The 19449-nt window shown below is 36.6% G+C and overlaps 1 protein-coding gene across 10 annotated transcripts in view; it reads right to left on the minus strand.

The window, feature by feature from the left end:
• The window catches only part of UNC79 (unc-79 homolog, NALCN channel complex subunit), a 342891-nt gene extending 323510 nt beyond the window's left edge, over positions 1-19381 (minus strand). For all 10 annotated transcript variants that reach the window (XM_072623539.1, XM_072623542.1, XM_072623545.1 and 7 more), the window contains exon 1: positions 19278-19381. In XM_072623539.1, coding sequence (XP_072479640.1) covers positions 19278-19299 — 22 coding nt within the window. In that variant the 5' untranslated portion in view covers positions 19300-19381. The remainder of the gene's footprint in view (positions 1-19277) is intronic.
• Between the last annotated feature and the right edge of the window lie 68 nt (positions 19382-19449).

The following is a 19449-nucleotide window of genomic DNA, read 5'->3' on the forward strand; positions in this document are numbered from 1 at the left end:
TACAATCAGGATAATACAGGATCTGGCAGCTTCTACATTAAGGGATCGAAAGGCTTGGAATAGGATATCCCAGAAATCAAAGGAACTGAGATTAAAACCAAGAATCACTTATCCAGAAAAACTGAGTATAATACTTCAAGGGAATAAGCGGCCATTCAATGATATAGAGGACTTTCAAGCATTCATGATGAAAAGACCAGAACTGAAAAAAAAATCTGACTTTCAAACACAAGAATCAAGAGAAGCATGAAAGGTAAACAGGAAAGAGAAATCATAAAGGGCTTTCTAAAGCTGAACTGTTTACATGCCTACATGGAAAAATAATATTTGTAACTCTTGAGACTTTTCTCAGTATTTGGGTAGGTGGAGGATTATACACAAACACACACACATACACACACACACACACAGAGTAGAGGTTGAGTTCAATCAGAAAAGATGATATCCATTAAAAATTAAATTAAATTAAGGGGAGAGAGAGGAAAAACTGGAAGGAGAAAGGGAGAAATGGAATGGGGCAAGCTATCACACATAAAAGAAATAAGAAAAATCTTGTTCAGTGGAGGAGAAAAGGGAGGAGGTGAGAGGGGAAAAGTGAAGCTTACTCTCTTCACATATGGCTTAAAGGGGGAATAACGTGCTCACCAAATTTGGCATGAAAATCTATCTTACACTACAGGAAAGTAGGGGAGGAGGGGACAAGTGGGGTGAGGGGGATGATAGAAGGGAGGGCAAATGGGAGAAGGGAATAACTAGAAGTAAGCACTTTTGGGAAGGGACAAGGTCCAATGAGAGAAGAGAAAATAAAGGGGGAGACAGGGTAGGATGGAGGGTAATATAGTTAGTCTTACACAACATGACTGCTATGGAAGTCTTTTGCAAAATGACACATATATAGCCTGTATTGAATTGCTTGCCTTCTCAGTGGGGTTGGGTAGGGAGGAAGGGAGAGAAGTTGGAATTCAAAGTATTAGAAACGAATGTTGAGAATTATTATTGCATACAACTGGGAAATAAGAAATACAGGTAATGGGGCATGGAAATTTATCATGTCCTACAAGAAAAGAGAGAAAATGGGGATAAGGGAAGGGTAGGGTATGATAGAAGGGAGGGTACATTGAGGCAAGGAGTAATCAGAATGCAAGGTATTTTTGGGTAGGGGAAGGGAGAGATGGGGAGAAAAATTGGAACTCAAAATTTTGTGGAAATGAATGTCAAAATCTAAAAATAAATAAATAAATTTAAAAAAAAAAACAACCTATCTTAATGTGCAGAACACTGTGCGAAGTGTTGAAGGAGATATTTAGATGGCTCTGTGACCTCACAGGTGTGGGCACTTGCTCCAACAAATTCATGCCCTTTTTATCCTGTAATTTTTGGGCCAGTCTTCCCATAACTCCTCCAGAGGGAATCCACCCACAATGCTGATGGCCTTCCCCTAGATCTCTTGATATTGCATAGATACTAGTTAAACACATGAGCCATCCGTGAATTATCGTTCACTCTCGCTATAAGACTAACCCACTTCCTTTTCAAGTCACGTGTCCCCTTGATGTTATCTTTAACTTTACTTCACTCATCTAGTTCGTCACTGAAAACACTGTGTGGTTCTCTCACACCCAGCCTATATCCCTCCATTGCTTTTGGGTGATCCAAAATGCTAATTCTTAAAGAACTGTGGTATTCTAGGACTTATAGCCATACAGTACCCCTAGACCAATATTATTTTTAAAACATGGCCAATTGTTTTATGAATTGTTCATAGCCATCTCAAACTCAAAATGGCCAAAACTAAACTGCTTTTCCTCAAAAACTTTATCCTTTTCCTAACTTCTCTGTTCCTACTGAATGCACACCACCAGCTTTTAAGTCATCTAGATTTGTAACCTCTGAATCATTCTCAACTCTTCCTTCTCCCTATACCTCACATCCAGTTAAGTGCCCAGTGTTGCCAATTCTATCACCACAATATGTAAGATATCCAGCCACTTCTCTCCAATTGTATAACCACCACGTAGTTCAGGCTTCCATAGCCTTCTTCCTAGACCATTATAATAGTTTCTGCATTGTTTTTCATTCTTTCTGATTTCCAATCTACCCTCTAAAAAGTTACCAAATTAATATGGCACTCCCCTGATAAAGAGCTCCAGAGGCTCCCTCGTTATTCTGGGATAAAACACACATTTCTCTGTTAGGCTTTAAAAGACATTCACAATCTGACTCCAATCTAATTTTTCAGTATTCTTGCACATCATTCTCCATGTTCTTCACAGCCAAATGACTTATTTCACCACACACTACACCCCATCTCTTTTCTTTTCAACTTTGTACAGCCTGTCTTTTATGCCTAGAATGCACTCCCTCTTCACCTAAGCCTCTTAGCATTCCTACACGCCTTCAAAACACAGCTCAAATATATCCTGATCCTCCCATCCCTGTACTTGCTAGTACCCTTCAGAAATTATTTTTATTTAATTTCCTACGTACATGCCTCCATTCATCAATATTATGGAGGGTCCTTGAGGGCAGAGACTATTTCATTGTTGTGTTTATATTCCCAGCGCCTAGTATAGGAATTGGTATATAATAGAGGCTTAATAAATGCTTCCTGAATGGATGGATGAATGAATAAACATTGGGGTCATTATAAGTTCTGCAAAATCTCCCAAAGCAAACTAGCCTTCTCTATTCTTCAAGTTAGTTCAGGTCCAGTTCACTGTCCATTCAAAATATTTGTCCAAAATATAGGTACTAATATAGGCACACTGTCTATTGTCTGTCCATCCAACTGTATAACATAATTCAAACAATATGCATCCATCATCCCCTTATTTTTTTTCCTGTGGGTGTTAGGCCAGACTCTTTTGAGTGATTATGGATATCATTTAGAATATTCTGTGATGTTCCAGAGCTTGACAGAGTCAGCAAAATGTTCCATAAATGGAAGCATCTGAAAGATTTCACCATCTATATAAAGAAGCATTTTCCATTTTGATTCCATACAGGACATCCTCTGTGATACTGGCAAACTCCTTGATAAACCTCTCCATTTTACCCTTCCCTTGAATGTAACAATCTGAGCATTATCTGACAGTTCTCTATGTTGTTTTAGCTCTTAAGGGATGGCATATGATTTTAATATATGTATATGCTGAAAAAGAGAAATTGAGATGGTGTTTTTCTCTACCAGGCCAAATACTTTTTTGTAGGTAAAAAATAATAACAGTGGAGTTTTATAGGATCCCACTGCTTTCAGTCAATTGTGTGACTGTAAAGGTATTGTCTGTTGTAGGGCATAATTTGTAAAAGCTCCCTTGCCCCCATACTTTCTCTTCATCAAGGATGTCCTTTGTGCATATGTAGATCATTTATCAAGGATGCCCTCATTGTGTCCAGAGATAATTCCCACAAAAATTTTATAGAAAGTAGACATACTAATTAGTAGTTATCAACATTTTCTTGGTTACATTTTTAAAATAATAAGGTCTCATATTTCTTTCAAATGTTTGATAACCTCTCCTTTTTAAGGTATCTTAAGAATCAATTCCTCAATACCCTCAGAACTACGCCTCTTCCATCACATGCTATATACATATATACATAAATAGATATATAGATGTGTATGTGATCTAGTCTAGCCTCTTTTCCCATCCTTATTTTAATGTAATTTCTAATTTTTTGTAGCATATCAAGAACTGTGATATTAGAGTCCATTTTTTGTAGCATATCAAGAACTGTGATATTAGAGTCCAAATTCAATGACATCATATCATTGACAGAAAAGATTTGTTACAGAAATCTTTCTAGAATTTTGTCTGTTCATTGCCTTCATACAGTTTCTTAAATACCTTTGGGATGGTTTGGCTTAACTGGTTCTCTTGCCAAGCTTCTTCTGAACTATTTTTCCCTCTGTTTTTTGCTGTTTTATGAGGTGATAATGCTCATAACCTTCCATCATCCTTCTCCAAAGAATTTTACAATGGAGATTATATTCTAAACTGTGTGTTGCCCTTGGATACCACATCTCTCTGCTTAGCAAGAAGATCAAGCGTTTGCTAATTGAGACTGTTCTTAGGTTCTTTTAGTCTTCTCCTTGTAGAGATTGATTTATATCAGTTAAGTTTCTTTGAGAAATGGTGATAATTTGTATTAATATCTGTTTCATTTCCCATTTATCAATGTCAAACAACTGGCCTATAAAGACCATTTTGGAGTCACTAATGTGGGACAGAATTTGATCTTTGCTCAAACCAGCTGAGAATCTATATACAGACAGCTGATTTGGAAGCAATAATATCACTGATAATAAATTCTTTCAAATAACCTCACTGGTAACAAATTCTGTTTATCATTGGATGATCCAGTCTTTGCCATAGAACAGGAAATTTAGAAGACACAAAAAATTAACACATACTCCTTTACCTGAGTAGAAGGTGGTGAGGGGAACATAAATTTAAATGCTATTAGCTGAGGACAAGAGAAGAAGAGGTCCAGGTTCCAGGCCTCTTTGGCAAGAACAAAGAGCAGATTATTTACTTGCTCACTGTCCTCCATCCCATCCCATGTAGAGCACCCACCTCCCACCCATTTTTTTCACATGAGTAAAAGGGAACTATATGAAATAAAACTAAAAAGGTATATGGGTGCCACATGGGAAGGTGGGCTTTAAATGTCAGGCTAAGAACACATTCTATAAACTTTTGTCCTGGAGGCAATAGAGAGGCACTAATATTTTGAGTATTGTAGTGACATGGTCAGATTCCTGTTTTAGAAATATCAATTTGGCAGCTATGCAAAGAATCAACTGAAGCATGGTAGAATGCAGGTTGTAGTGGGGGGGAGAAGAATGGAAGCAAGTAAATCAATTGGGAAACGATAGCAATAGCTTAGGTGTGAAATATTGAGGTCCTGAACTAGGACAGGACAGTGACTGTGTGAGTGGAGAGAAGGGAACGTACACAAGAGATACTAGAGACATAGAATCGACCAGACTTGGTGACTGATTCAATATGGTTATGAGAAAGAAGCAAAATTCAATTTCTCTGAAAATGCAAGCCTGAGTGAGTGGAAATATATAGTACCCTCAACTGAAATAGAAAAATTTGGAGGAAATGGGTTTATGTGGTAATATGATGAGCTAGGTTCTAGAAAAGTTAAATTTGAGATGCCTACAGGACATCCCAATAAAGATGTGTCTAGCAAACAATTGGTAAAGGAAAGCCAAAGTTCAGAAAAGAGATTAGGGCTAGAGATACATATGAACATACACACATACACACACACATACGTGTATATGTATATATATATAATATATTTTATATGTGTTTATATACACACATAAACATGTATGTATATGTCATCTGCATAGAGATGATAATCGAAACCATAGAAGCTAATAAGGTCACTGAAAAGACATAGAGAAAATAGAATAGAGGACATAAGATAAAGTCTTGTGGCTACTCAGGATTAGTATAAGAGAGAAAGATAAACCCACCATCACTTCCACACCACAAAGGTTTATCAAAGCAGGACTTTGTTAGAAGGGATACAAACATTAAATAAGGGTCCTAAAGAACATTGCCCACCTTCCCTTACCCCTCATCCAGCCTTTTCTATTTTCACTGATGATATAACTGAGTACAGGGTAATTAGGCATATACTGAGTTGAACTACGGAAGGTAGAAGGTAGTGTAAAGCTTGATACATATTCGTCATGGAGTTAAGTGAAAGATGATCTTCCTTACTCTTTATGAGTAAATTATGTTCTCTGCATTAGCTAAGATCCCTACTACATTTCAACATACCACTAATGAGGTTTGGAAAAACCTGATTGACTTGAATATATCTTCACTTTTTTTGTAAAAGCTCATCCGGCAGATTAAATGGGTTTTATAGTAGTTTGGGTCCATGGCCTTGACTGCCAACCTGAAAAAAAAAACCCACAACTTTTACAAGTCCTTTTACAGATTAAGGTCTGCAGAAATGATCTGCAATGGTGTCTAACCACAGAAGATCATAGGTTCTCAGAGTTAGAAGCAAATTCAGAAGTCATCCACCCCAATATATACCAGAACCCCTCTATGATATTGCTAATGAGTGACCATTATAAATGTTTCAGCAGTACTTCCAGGGAAAAGAAAAAATTTCTTCCTCTTTATCATCATCATCACTATCATTGTTCTCATCTTATATTTGATGGAGTTCAGATAGGAATAGTCTAGGACAAATTACTGTCTTACTCTTGCTCTTTTATGTTTAATGTTTGGCAGACTCTTGTGCAGGTAGATAAAATTATTGCTTTTGTAGTTAAATAAAATGTTGAGATAGTTTATTCTCAAATGAAAGCATCTTCAAGACAACTCCAGTAGCACTTAAAATGACAGGAATGAGTATTTTGCCCCGTTCCTAAATAATTTTTATTTTGTCCAGTTGGTCTCTATATTTTAAGAGCTTTTCATTTCACATAATTTAAAGGTTATTAGTGTTCATAATAGTTACATCTATTTAAAATGGTGTACATAAATTCAATGGGTTCATGTTCTGCCTGGGAAATTGTGGGTAGCAACTTTGTCTGTAAGGATGTTCTGACTGGAAACTCTAGTACAGTTTATATATTAAATTCTCAAGACTATTTTGAGGTTTATATTTATAGTATAGGAATTCATTTTCTGCTAGTTGATGAAGGATGGCAAGCTTCCAGTGCATATAATTCTGGTTACTTGATCATGTCCTTCTTGGTAAGAACGAAATTTTGTGCCCTGCAGTAATGTGATATAAATTTTTTTTACCATTTCCTTGTGAAATCTCCATGATCAGTGACTCAAGGATCCTTAAGACGATCTTTCTGTAATTTCTGGTAGCAATTACCTAGTCATCACAAAAAGTTCGATACAACTTAATGACTGAATAGCAACAAAATTATCACCATTATAAACCATTCTTCAAGACACAGACACATTATTGTTGTTGGATCGATCATATTTAAATAGTACTTTCAAATTTAAAAGGCTTTTGCTTCACATAGCCCTATGAGGTAAGAAGTACAAGTGCTATTGTCCTCATTTTACAAAAGGAACAGAAGCTCAAAGTTGGTTATCATTTGCCCAGGATCACCTGGCTGATAAGTGTCAAAGCCAGGATCATAGGATATTTTATACCAAATAAAATAACATATGTAAATCACTTTGCAAACCTTAAAGTACTACTAATAAATGTTAGCAAATTCATAGATTTAGAGATGAATGAGATTTTAGAGAATATCGAGTTCATCCTCTTCTGTTTTACAATTGAGGAAACTGAGCCTGAGAGAGGTTAAGTGACTTGCTCAGTGCCACACAACTAGCAAGTATCTGAAGCAGGATTTGAAGTCAGTTCTTACTGACTCCCTGTTCTCTACACAATCTACCACCTAGCCACCTCAAACCCAAATCTCCTGACAGCAGTCAATCTTCTTGTCCTCAGTTATCATAGCCAAAATTTTCCCAAATATTCCATATCATTGGAGCCCCTTTTTCAAACACTGAAAAAGGGAAACATTTCTTTGGATATTATTATAAGAAATGATCTTCTGAGCTATTTAAGTAGGCTTGTCCCTTAGCATTGCTCTTTTACGACTTGGACCTTCACTGTCCCTTTGGGGTGGCAATGGGTGTCCAGCCCCACAGAACCCACAATACCAGACTCCTTTCACTTTCTATTACCAAAATACTATACTGACCCAGAATTTCTGGCAATTGTGGTTTCAGAAATTTGGCACTATTTTCTAAAAGAGATATCATCCCCTTCATTATTCTTACAGATCATACAATTAGTCTATATGCACATTGTCAGTTACTCAGTCAATAAGAATTTCTTAAGCTTCTACTACTGCCAGGTACATTGAGTCCCCTCCTCCCATGGTTCAACCTCAAGGGCATTATACAGATCCACCACTCTGCCACTATCTGAATATTTCACTGACACTCTCTCCTAAATAGTTTCAAGATAGAATACATAAAGGACCCCAGTGATGTAGATGCAGTCTTTTCATAAGCTATATTTACAATATTATTCCAAGCTTATATACAGCAGAATCTAAAATAATTTCAGGTCCTATTCATATATTTCCAGCACATTTTACCACCATCTTAGTGGGACATTCAAGCTTCTTTCATAGCAAAGTTCTGCTCTTCTCCTGAGCTCTTGATGACTCAGGTGGCCTTCTGATGTGTTTTTGTTTTTTAATTGTTTCAGTCATGTTCAACTCTTCATGATCCCATTTGTGGATTTCTTGGCAAAGATACTGTAGTCATTTGCCATTTCCTTCTCCTTACATACAGACAAGGAAACTGAGGCAAGCAGGGTTAAGTGACTTGCCCTGGGTCACACAGCTAGTAAGTGTCAGAGGCCACATTTGAACTCCTGAAAATGAATCTTCCTAACTTCGGTCCTGGCACCACCTAGCTGCCTCTTTTGATGTATAACTTTATATATAAGGATGACAGCAGAGCCACTGCAACAAACAATCCTGAATAAAGTTTATTCCAGTCCCTCTTCCTCCATGGTACAGGATGGGGTTGGATTTCATTACTGACTTGCCAACATCTCCATTAGAATCATTAGAGTACTACACTGTGCCATGTAATTCTGTCTCCTAGGGTGCTGTCAGTCCAAGAGATGGCCAGTAGTTTTTGAAAAATGAGGGCTGATTCCCTGGAGGACAGCTATAGTATCTGAGCTGGAAGCAGGGCTGGTGGTCTGGAAAGTGCTGCTATTCCTGGGGCTCTTGAGCCTGGGCTATCTCCATCTAGATCTGAGGTGATGTCCAGATAGCAGTGATTTGACTTGCTTGACAAGCTACCTTCTGTGTCTCCCTCAGAATGCCTTGCTGTTTTAGTTATACTGGCTTGTCTACCATGTTGACCATGGCCAGTTGATTGGGATGACTGGCCTCATCTCCACATGGGTTACTGTGAGAATAATAGAAATTCTGAGATACTGAGAAAATGATAGTTTGGGCTGCTTTGGAGAAGCACCTTCAGATAGGTTTCCAAGAAATACAAAGGTTTAAGAGGGAATGTGACCTCAATGGTGTCAAGAGGCAGTCCAATGAAGAGTAGATGCTCCCTTAAGGAAAATGAGAAACTAGTTTGGTTCAATCACTACATTTATCTATATGGAAATTATCAAAAAATGATCTTTCCTATTCAAAACTCTCATTGCATGTTGTATTCCCTTACACACTTATTTCTTTCTACTTTATACATATCGATTTCTCATTAAAGGAAGGGACCTCTTGTTTAAATTATCACCCCTACTTTCTAAAAAAAAGTGCTTAGCAACACATAACTGATATTTAATGTTAGTTGAATGTGACACAATGAAATAACTACTGAATTTCCCATACCCTGTCCAGAGTCTGTGGATTTAGACATTAGTTCATGATAAAATTGTCTTACAGTTAATGTCTTCCCAAAAAGTATAGTCCTATTGTAATCCATATATGCTGTTAAATATCAGAGATTATTGATGTGAAAGTCATTTTGAAGTAATAGTATCAAGTAAGAATTCTTAAAATTTGCTGAAGTTTGGCTACAAAGTTCTTGTATGAGGAAGAGCAATCTGAGGTCCCCACCTTTACATGAGAATAGAGAGAACTAAAACAGAAGAGCTATTTTAATTTGAACTATTGAATCAGATTAATTGATCAATCAAAAATATTTATTAAGTACCAACTATGAGCCAGGCACTGTGCTAGGCAATGAAGATGAAATGACAACGGACAGATTAGACCAATAGTTTGAGTGAATTTTACCATTAGATACTGAACAGAGTAGGATAAATTTCCATTTTTAGGTCCAACTCTAAAAGTAAAAGACTCCCACATGGTAAGCCATATGTTATTTGGGGTTTCTGCCTTAGAAGGACAAAAAACAGAACTGGCCTATTCAAAATCAAAGCCTATGGTTTGAAATTAGCTAGAAATGCTAAATGGAATGTTTAATCTTTAAATGTTTAGATCATCTACAATCCTCTACAAGAAAGCAGGTTGGCAAAGGTGTTTTTATATTAAATGTGTTTTTAATCTAATACACATTTTGTCTCCACTAAAATTCTAGTCCAGTATCTCATTTATGAAATGGAGGTGGTTCTTGATTCCTGAAGGTCTATGCCAACAGAATTCAAGTACTAGTTTTTTGGGTTTTTTTTTACCAAGCTTAACAGGCTTCAAGAGATGAAATCTATACCTAATTCTGTGACTATCAGGCAAACTAAGATAGAAAAGTTTGTCCATAGGATAATGTTTTTCTGTCACAACAACTCTCTTGAAGACTAAAGTGAACAATACTTGTGATCTTCACCAGTTTAAAAAAAAGGCATCTACAAATCCTTGAAGTACTTAAGTAATATTTTGCATACACATACAAAGTCTCCCAACAGTCTATATATATGCTTTGATCCAGTGATACCACTACCAGATATATCAAAGAAAGAGAATAAGGACCTAACTGTAAAAAGAATATTTGTAGAAGCTAATTTGAAGCAGCAAAGAACTGAAGGTAAGGGGAGTCCATAAACTAAGGAATGACTGAAGAAATTATGGTATATAAAATATTCCATTACATGCTATATGCCTTAAGAAAGGGCAAATGGGATAGTTTCAGAGAAATCTAGGAAGATTTATACAAACTGATACAAAATGCAGTGAGTAGAACCAGCAGAAGAATTTATACAATAACAAAAAACATTGTAAAGATAACTTTGAAAGACTTAAGAACTCTTATGAATATAATGGTCAAGGACAATTCCAGAGAGTCAGTGATAAAGCATACTACTCATGTCCTGACAGTGAAGTGATGGATTTAAGACACAAAACAAAACACATTTCTGGACATAGGTGTGCAGGAATTTATTTTGTTTGACTACATTTATTTGTAAGGAGGATTTTGTTTTCTCTTTTTTTTCATGGGGGAGAGGGTTGAAGGGAAAGAAAAAATGCTTATTAATTAGAAAAAACCTTACTGGGTCTGGAATCAGGAATCCTGGGTTCTAATCCCTGTTCTGTGATTTACTGGTTGTATGGTTTTGGGAAAGACCTTGAACATCTCTGGACCTGAGTTAACTCAACTGTAAAATGCAGGAGGTTGTCTAGACAAATTCTAAGGTTCCTTCCAACTCTAAACCTATTAACTTATCTGTTGTCAAACTGAAGTCCCTTCTTCTCCATTCATTCTAAAGTTTATCTTCAGTTTCCAAGAATAAATTTCTAAACTCAAATCAAAAGTGTCTCAATCACTTTGTTTAGCATGAAATTGTAAACTTTCTAAGGGCAGCACTTTGCCTCCTTTATACCATTATCTCCTACAATGTTTTGAGCATTGCAAATACTAAATGAGCACTTTTTAAAATAAAATTGAAGCACAACTCAAAACTAAGGTGAATTTTCCTTTCTCATAGATACTATGCACCTAACATATGCTCATTGAAAATAACCTCTCATTCCTGTAAACCTAAATGTGTAGTACTCATAGTTTCTATGATAGAAAGTCAGCAACATTGAGCGGTTTGTTGGGTTTTTTTTTAAACAGCCACTCTATTTTCAGTTTGTACCATTATTGAAGAGAGAAGAGAAAAGAGTTTCCATTTTAACTCAGGAGTTGAACAAGATGCCAGTTATTTGTGATGACATAATGTCTCTCTTCACTTCTAGGAACATAAAGTTGGTAATTGAAAGGAGCTTCAGAAATCATCTAGTTCAACCTCTCATGTTAGATTACGAAACTGAGGCACAAAAGACTAAATGACTTACCTAAGATAACACAACCAGTAAGTAGGAGAACTAGGATTTGAAGTTATAATAGAGTGGGCATCCCGGGCACTAAACCCTAACCCCTGGAGTAGTTCTGCTCCCAGAGCATGGGGATATAAATTAGAAATATCTCCTCTACTCATTGATGTAAATCCATTTGAACTATAACTCCAAAGCCAATGCTTCTTCCATGATAAAATGCTGCCTCCAAATAAAACCACTCCAACCCAAATGAAATGTTTTTCTATACACTTTAACTATGTGTACAAATCTGGGTAATTTGGACACATAGATTATTTTCCTCCAAAGAGAACTGAAAGTTATACTTAAAGTATACTTAAAATACTCATTTTAATCTTTTTTAATTGATTTTAAATCTTAAAATATATTTTAACATTGCACAAGTTTTATGAGACTCTTCTTTTTGAGAGGTACTTGAAAACACAATCACTATTTTGACCCATTCAATCATAAATGTGATTGAGATATGATGAGAGCTTGAAGAAAACTAAATGAAGTGGCCAACCATCAGAGCTATTTTGTTTTACAGGAATATATAAATCTGGCATTCCTGGTAAGAATAGTATCCAAAGAGCAAATCATTTTAGTGCCATATAGCGAAATAGTAGTTACTTTGATTCAAATACCTGTTTTTTGAGAAATAACCTAAGAAACTAGACATACACACATATACGCTATAAACATATGTATGTATGCATGTACATGTATGTTCTATTTATATTTACATATGTATGTTTACACTTATATATGAAATCACCTCCTACAAATTTGACCTAGAAGACATAGTTTTGAAACCTGCTTCTATTACTTCTGCTATACTCCCTGGGGCAAGTCACTTAACCTCCCTGGTCTTCAAGTTCTTCATCTATAAAATGAGAAGAATAGTTTAGAGAACCTCTAAGGTAACTCTAATCTTTTGACTCTATGATTCATATGAATAACTCATGAGAAGAATTTTTAGCTCTCAATACACTGGAAACATCAGGCCCCATATAAACCCTGCTCTTTAGCTCTTCAGCATCTTTCACATTATTTAGATGATGATCTGCCCAAAGTCTCAGTGTAAGAAACAACAACTGTACACTTCATGTGCACAGGTTAGCAGATCACTTTGCATTCAAAGATTCCACATCAATGGATAGAGATATTCCTAGCATACCCCAAACCATATGGAGGTTCCAGGGATCCTCACCTCTACTATAGAGGTAAGGATTTAGAGTCCAGCATACTCATTATGGCATTCAGCTGCCCAGCAATGCTATTTCTGTTCAAAAATAAAATAGTATGCTTCAAGAAGAAGAAAGTTTTTCATTACTAAAGGACTTCAGGTAAGGTCTGGATGATCATTTGTTGAAGATGTTACGGAAGGAATTCTTGCATTTAGCACAATGCATGACACATCATTAGCACCATAAATATTTGTTGACTTGCCTTCCTATTCAGACAGGTTGGATATGGCTTTCAACTTTGAGATTCTATAATTTCATAATTCTGCCCCAATCTATATCAACATCCAGGCAATCACTGACAGGATGATTTTAAGAATACTTTTAGGGGTTCCTAAAAAATTATGGCAGAATAATCTGAATAAAATTAATCCCTCACCTGGAATTCCTAGGAAGGACCAAAAGTACTCTAGTCTTCCAAATGTCCCCCATACCAGAAACCAGCTAAGGCAAATGCAGTGATGCGGCCCCTGAAGTTGCAGGGCTCTAGAATACTGAGTAGTGAAACCCTTTACACATCTCGGTGCCATAAGTACTTGCTCCCTGATTCAAGGTATGTATGATGATGTACTGCTTTTCATCTGATGCTTCATGCCCAAACTATGGAAAAGTGACAAGATCTCCAAGGATCAGTCCCCAAATTCAGAACAAAATTATCTTTTGTAGCACAGTTTATATCTTGATAGTTATCTGAAACAAAGTGTATTTTAAAGGATCATATTAAGAATAATCCAAACAGGACAGCTTTGCTTCTTAAAAGAAAAAGCAAGGTTGAAGAAATAAGAAAAAAGTACAAATTCCCTGATGAGAAAACAAAATTCAGAAAATGAAAAGTCTCCTTAGATTCAATCAATTCAATTCAAGCAATGCATTACCTACAGCATTTTTTTCAAGTATCCAACATTTTTTTTCTCCCTCTGGTCTTCCCAGCACCACTTTAAACAAAAACAAAACCTTGTAATCAACACGCATAGCTAAACAAAATTAATTCTCACATTGGCCGTGTCCAATAATATGTCTTATGAATTGAATATTTAGTCCATCATCCGCTTGTCAGAAGGTGGATAGAATTCTTCCTCATTAATCCTCTAGAATCATGGTTGAATATTTCATTGATCAGAGTTCTAAGTCTTTCAAATTTGTTCATTTTTACAATGTTTTTGTTATAGTACAAATTAATCTCCTGGTTCTGCTCATTTCACCCTACATCAGTTCTTATAAGTTTTCTCAGGTTTCTCTGAAACCATCCCCTTCATCATTTCTTATTATATAATATTATTTCATTACGTTCACATACCATAATATGTTCAGCCATTCCCCAATTGATGGGCACCCCCTTTGTTTCTATGAAACACTGTGAAAAGAACTGCTATGAATATTTTTGTGTGTGCACATATATATGTATATATAACCTTTCACTATTACTTTGATCATCTAGGGAGATAGGCCTAGTAGTGGTATTGGCACAGCATCATTTGGCAAGAAAAAAAAAGAAGAAGAAGAAGATTGAATGACATTGTAGGCACTTAATAAATACTCGTGGACAACTTCCTACTCAAACAGGTTGGATATGGCTTTCAACTCTGAGAGTTTATAATTTTATAATTCTTTATAATCTACTCAACAAATAGGTAATCATTAACAGGATGATTTTAAGTATACTTTTAGGGGTTCCGGAAGGTTATGTCAGAAAAGTCTGAACTAAAATAAATACCTCACCTGGAATTCCTAGGAAGAAGGACCAAAAGTAGCCTATTCTCCCAAATGTTCCCCATACCAGAAACCAGGTCAGACCAGGAGTGGTTAAGACCAATTCAATGACATGTCCTCTGAATGGCTGAACAAGAAAAATGGAAGATTGGAAGAAAAGAAAATTAAAAAAAAAACCATGTAAATATTTGCAATTTTCTGGGAAATTGATAAGAAGCTTTCACCTTCTGCCAGGGCTCTTAGCACATGGCACAAAAAACAGATTGAACTTATAAGTAAAGGCCCAAAACTGACTATATCCCTAGCTAAAACTATCCTCTCCTCTTTATTTTTACATGTTTCATAAGCAGAGAGAAAAGGCCACAATATAAAAATAAAAGTATTAATCATAACTCTTACATTTATGTAAGGATTTAAAACTTACAAACTGCTTTACAAGCATAATATTAATTGATTATCATAGTAACTCTATGGAGCAGAAAGAACAATTATTACTATTATCATTTTATAGATGAGAAAATTGAGGCTCAGTGAAGTTGAATAAGTTGAACCAATTCACATAGCTAGCAAGTGGAAAAAATGTTAAGTTTTACTCTGAATGTGTCACAGTGGCATGATGACCCTATGTTCTCAAAGACGATGCCAGCAGGGTACAATCTCTATCAATTCCTTACAAGCAAGAATGGCTTGAATGATGAATCCAGTGAAGTGCAGAGAGGTTTATCACCAGAGGGTTAGTTGGCTATGAAGGGATTAATTTTTTTTACCACAATAATTCATTTTTAAATATACACAAAGGGATAGGTGGATGTAATCTATAGCATTGAGGTAAGTGACCACATTGATGAAATCATAAAATTTTTAAAGTAAGAAGCATTGAAGTATTTATAACTATGTGTCATCATCTGAGCATAAGTCATTCATCATATTTCCAAGATAAATTACATCATCTGTTTGGGTTCTTAAGATTTAGCACTGCAAAGGACTCTAAAGATTATCTAGTCCAAAATCCACATTTTATAGATAAAGAAACTGGGACATGAAGAGATGGAATGATTTGCCCTAAGTCAAATAATAAATAGCAGAGGTGGAATTCAACTTCAGGTGTTCTGACTCCAGATCCAGTGTTTTTTCCACTATACCATATAAATGCCTGGTACTTCCTCTCACTTCCTTACCCAAATCACCCCAACTTCTCAAAAAGTAGGAATTTTTGGCCATAGAGTAGAAAGGATTTCCTAAAAAGGACAGAGTGGAGAAGAAGAGATGTGGACAGGAGGAGAAATAGGCAAGAGGGAAGAGGAAGAGAGATATTTGTCTTCAAGTATTTGAAGAGTTGTCCTGTAGAAGAGAGATTAGATTTGTTCTTTAGTCCCTGAACACAGAACTGAAGAAAAGTAATTGAAGCCACAGGTCAGATTTGGGCTTGAGCTAAAGAAAAACATCTAACTATTAGAGTCATTCAAAAACAGAATGGATTGCCTCAGGTTCCCACTCACTAGATGACTTCAGAGAATAGATGCAGGACCATTTGTCAAATATGTTACAGATGGAATTTCTGTTCAAGTATGGGCTAGACCAGATGACTTTTGAAGTTCTTTCCAAAAGTGAGACTCTATGATTCTGTGAATAATAAGTGCCCATCTTTTGAGGAATTTTTAATCACATATATCAAACTCAATTTTCTCCCTTCAGGTTTTGGAAAATAATACTGTGCAACTCCTAGCCAATAAAGAAAAATAACCTCTCCTCTGTTCCTATCTCCTCTGATAAGCCCCTCCCCTCTGGTACAGGTAAAAATCCTATAGCATAACTGCCATATTTTTTTTTTCTGGCCCTACTCTAGCTATGAGGTTATAGGTTAAAAATAAAAGGAAAAAACTAATATCTATGTTTACTTTTCTTTGTATGGGTCTTTATTTATCAAACAATGCAGAAAATCCCACTCTGGATATTCACAGAAGTAGCAAAATGGGGAAAGGGGGAGAGAGAAGTATGAGAAAATAAAGTATTCCCAACTTCTCTCCAAACTGTATAAAAAAGCCTAGATATCCCTAGATATTTTTAGGCATCTTTGCACCAATACATTCTGCTTCATCTCATAAAACTTTCAAACAGCCCTGTGAGAAAAAAATTTTTTTTTCCTATCCCCACCTTTGTATATGGAAGAACAGAGGCACAGAGTAACTGACTTGCCCATGTCCCAGAAGGGTGAATACAGAACTAGAAATGAGATCCTAGTTCAGCATTTTTTCCACTATATTGCTGAATCTCTTGTCTCTCTGGAAGCAGCCCCTATGCAAACAAAGGAAACTACCTACTAAAAGAAAACTCCCTTCACTTCCTGAACAACAACGAAACTAGATACATGAATTTTAGCCATCATGTTTCTAAATGATTGGGGAAAGAGAAGAAACAGAATGTAGGTAACATAAGAAAACAGAAAAGAGGAAAAGCATAGAACACTGGCAAAAAAAAAAAAAAGCATCAACAATTTGACCTGAAATCATATCTATGAAATAACTACAAAATCATGTGACTGGTCTTTTAAACAAATGTGAAAATAAATATACCCCAATAACAATGCATATCATTACAAGACTTCATAGTTCATATAAGGCAGTGTTGTGGATAGAGTGATAGATGACTTGGGTCTAAATCCCACCTGTGCTGATACTTACTAACTGTGTGACCACAGGCAAGTTTCCTAATCTTTCTGAGCTTCAGGCAATTCTCAGTGACAGATGGTTTTTGCCTGTTGCTGGTGAAAGAAATTCTCAAAGGTCCTTGACTTACCTCACTTAGCTCTTAACATTCCATGAGGTCAACAGTAACAGTATTATTATCCCCTCTTATAGCTAATACCACATATAACACTTTATAATTTACAAAATGCCTTCCTAACAATTATGAGAGTACATCATTCTATGGATTTGGAAACAGATACTCAGAAAAATGGAACGAATTACCCCGGAAAACATGTCTAATAAATGGAAGAGTCAGAATTCAAATTCAGATTTTTTTTAATGCAAGTTCTCAGAAAGATCTGCTTAAGAGGTAATGCCAAGACTCAAAATCAAGTTCCTGATTCCAAGTCCATTATTGTTTCCAATAAATATCATAAGTTCAAAGTAGGGTATGCAAAATAGGCATATAACCTCAATAGGAGATTATACATTTTTTATCTCATTGATGGTGCAAATCTTCGTGGAACTATTCTGTTGGAAATGCCTTTAGATATTCAAGAACATCATTTTGAATATTATTAGTGGTGACAAATCTTCATATTAAAGATAGATTTGATTTTTTAAATGACCAAAAATCATTCAGAGCCAATAATAAATAAAGTGTTCCAGCTGTATGATGGCATTATTTGGGCCCCAAAAGTACGACTACAAAATTATTTTCTTGTATAGCTAATAAAAAAAACCTAACTTTCAGAACAATTCCAAAACCAGTTACAGACATGTTTTATGCAGTGGAAGCAACTTTGGATTAAGTTTATTGCCTCCCAAGGAGACAAAATTCATTTGTATGTATAAGTTTAGGTATGTTTATTTTTAAAAATCAGTTTTCTGACTTTATAGTCACACTTTATATTTCCAGTCAAAAGTTAGTCACTAAGTCCATCAAGTGCACACAATGGAAAGCTTTCATTTCAACCCACAACAAATATTAATTTGGTTCCTACAATGTGTACCTTCTTCCACCAAGGAGATTCCAAATCGTTCATGACCTTGCTTCCAATAATTTTTTTCAGGGAGACCTCTGTCCCCAGTTTTTCTCTCAATATACCACAACTAAAACCCATTTGACATTTCCTGGGGTTTCATGGTGAGTTATTCCACAAAGAAAACCTACTCTTGTTAAAATTCAAATCTGATGACTTAATAGATCAGTGTTCATACTAGTTTCTTCAGTGCCCCTTCCACCTCTTTTTCTCTTTTTCCCCTAAGTCGTTTTCATTCCCCACCCACCCCCACTCCGTTCCTCATTTGAGCCCAATATTCTGCCTAGCTGCTGCTCCCTCCCCCTTCTTCTCATTACCACTGCAACCCAGAGTGGAAACTGCAGACTGAAACTCCCCTATGGCTCTAGCAGCGAATGCTGGGCATGCTCAGTAGCCCAGGCAGGCTTGGACGCCACTGACAGTTCTCCGCCTCTGATTTGTCGTTACCCCCCTTCCCCCACCAGGAGATACTGAAATGTTTATTTGCAAGGTACAAGGCCTCTTTTTCCCAGAATGACCCCATTTTAATTTTATTTTGCTCCTTTAAAAAATTTTTGCAAATCTCTAATAGCTCTTGAGGAGAGATTTGGAGGTTGCTTTTTCAGCACCGCGGACAGCGTCCTGCTATAGTCCACGACCCCCTGCAACCTCAAACCTTCAGCCTTTAGCCCCCCCCCCCAACCCCCTCCATCGCCCGCCCCAACACCATGCCAGACTCTCTCTCCCTGCTGCGATCGCAGCCGCAACTACCTTAGTTCCCCACCGGAGGCCGAGCAGGAATACCGGACCGACTGCTACTTACACTGCTCCGCTTTGGTGGACATGATGTGGCCCAGGTGGCAAGGCTTTGCCCCCAATGTCTCGGTCTTGCGGGCTCCCTCGCTCCGCCAGCTATGTGGCCAGGAAATGAACGCATCCCACCCCCCTCCCACCTCCCCTCCCCTTCTTTCCCCCCTCCCCTACGGCCTTGTCGC

Source organism: Notamacropus eugenii, chromosome 7 (assembly GCF_028372415.1).
Source record: "Notamacropus eugenii isolate mMacEug1 chromosome 7, mMacEug1.pri_v2, whole genome shotgun sequence".
In the NCBI taxonomy this organism is placed as follows: Eukaryota; Metazoa; Chordata; class Mammalia; order Diprotodontia; family Macropodidae; genus Notamacropus; species Notamacropus eugenii.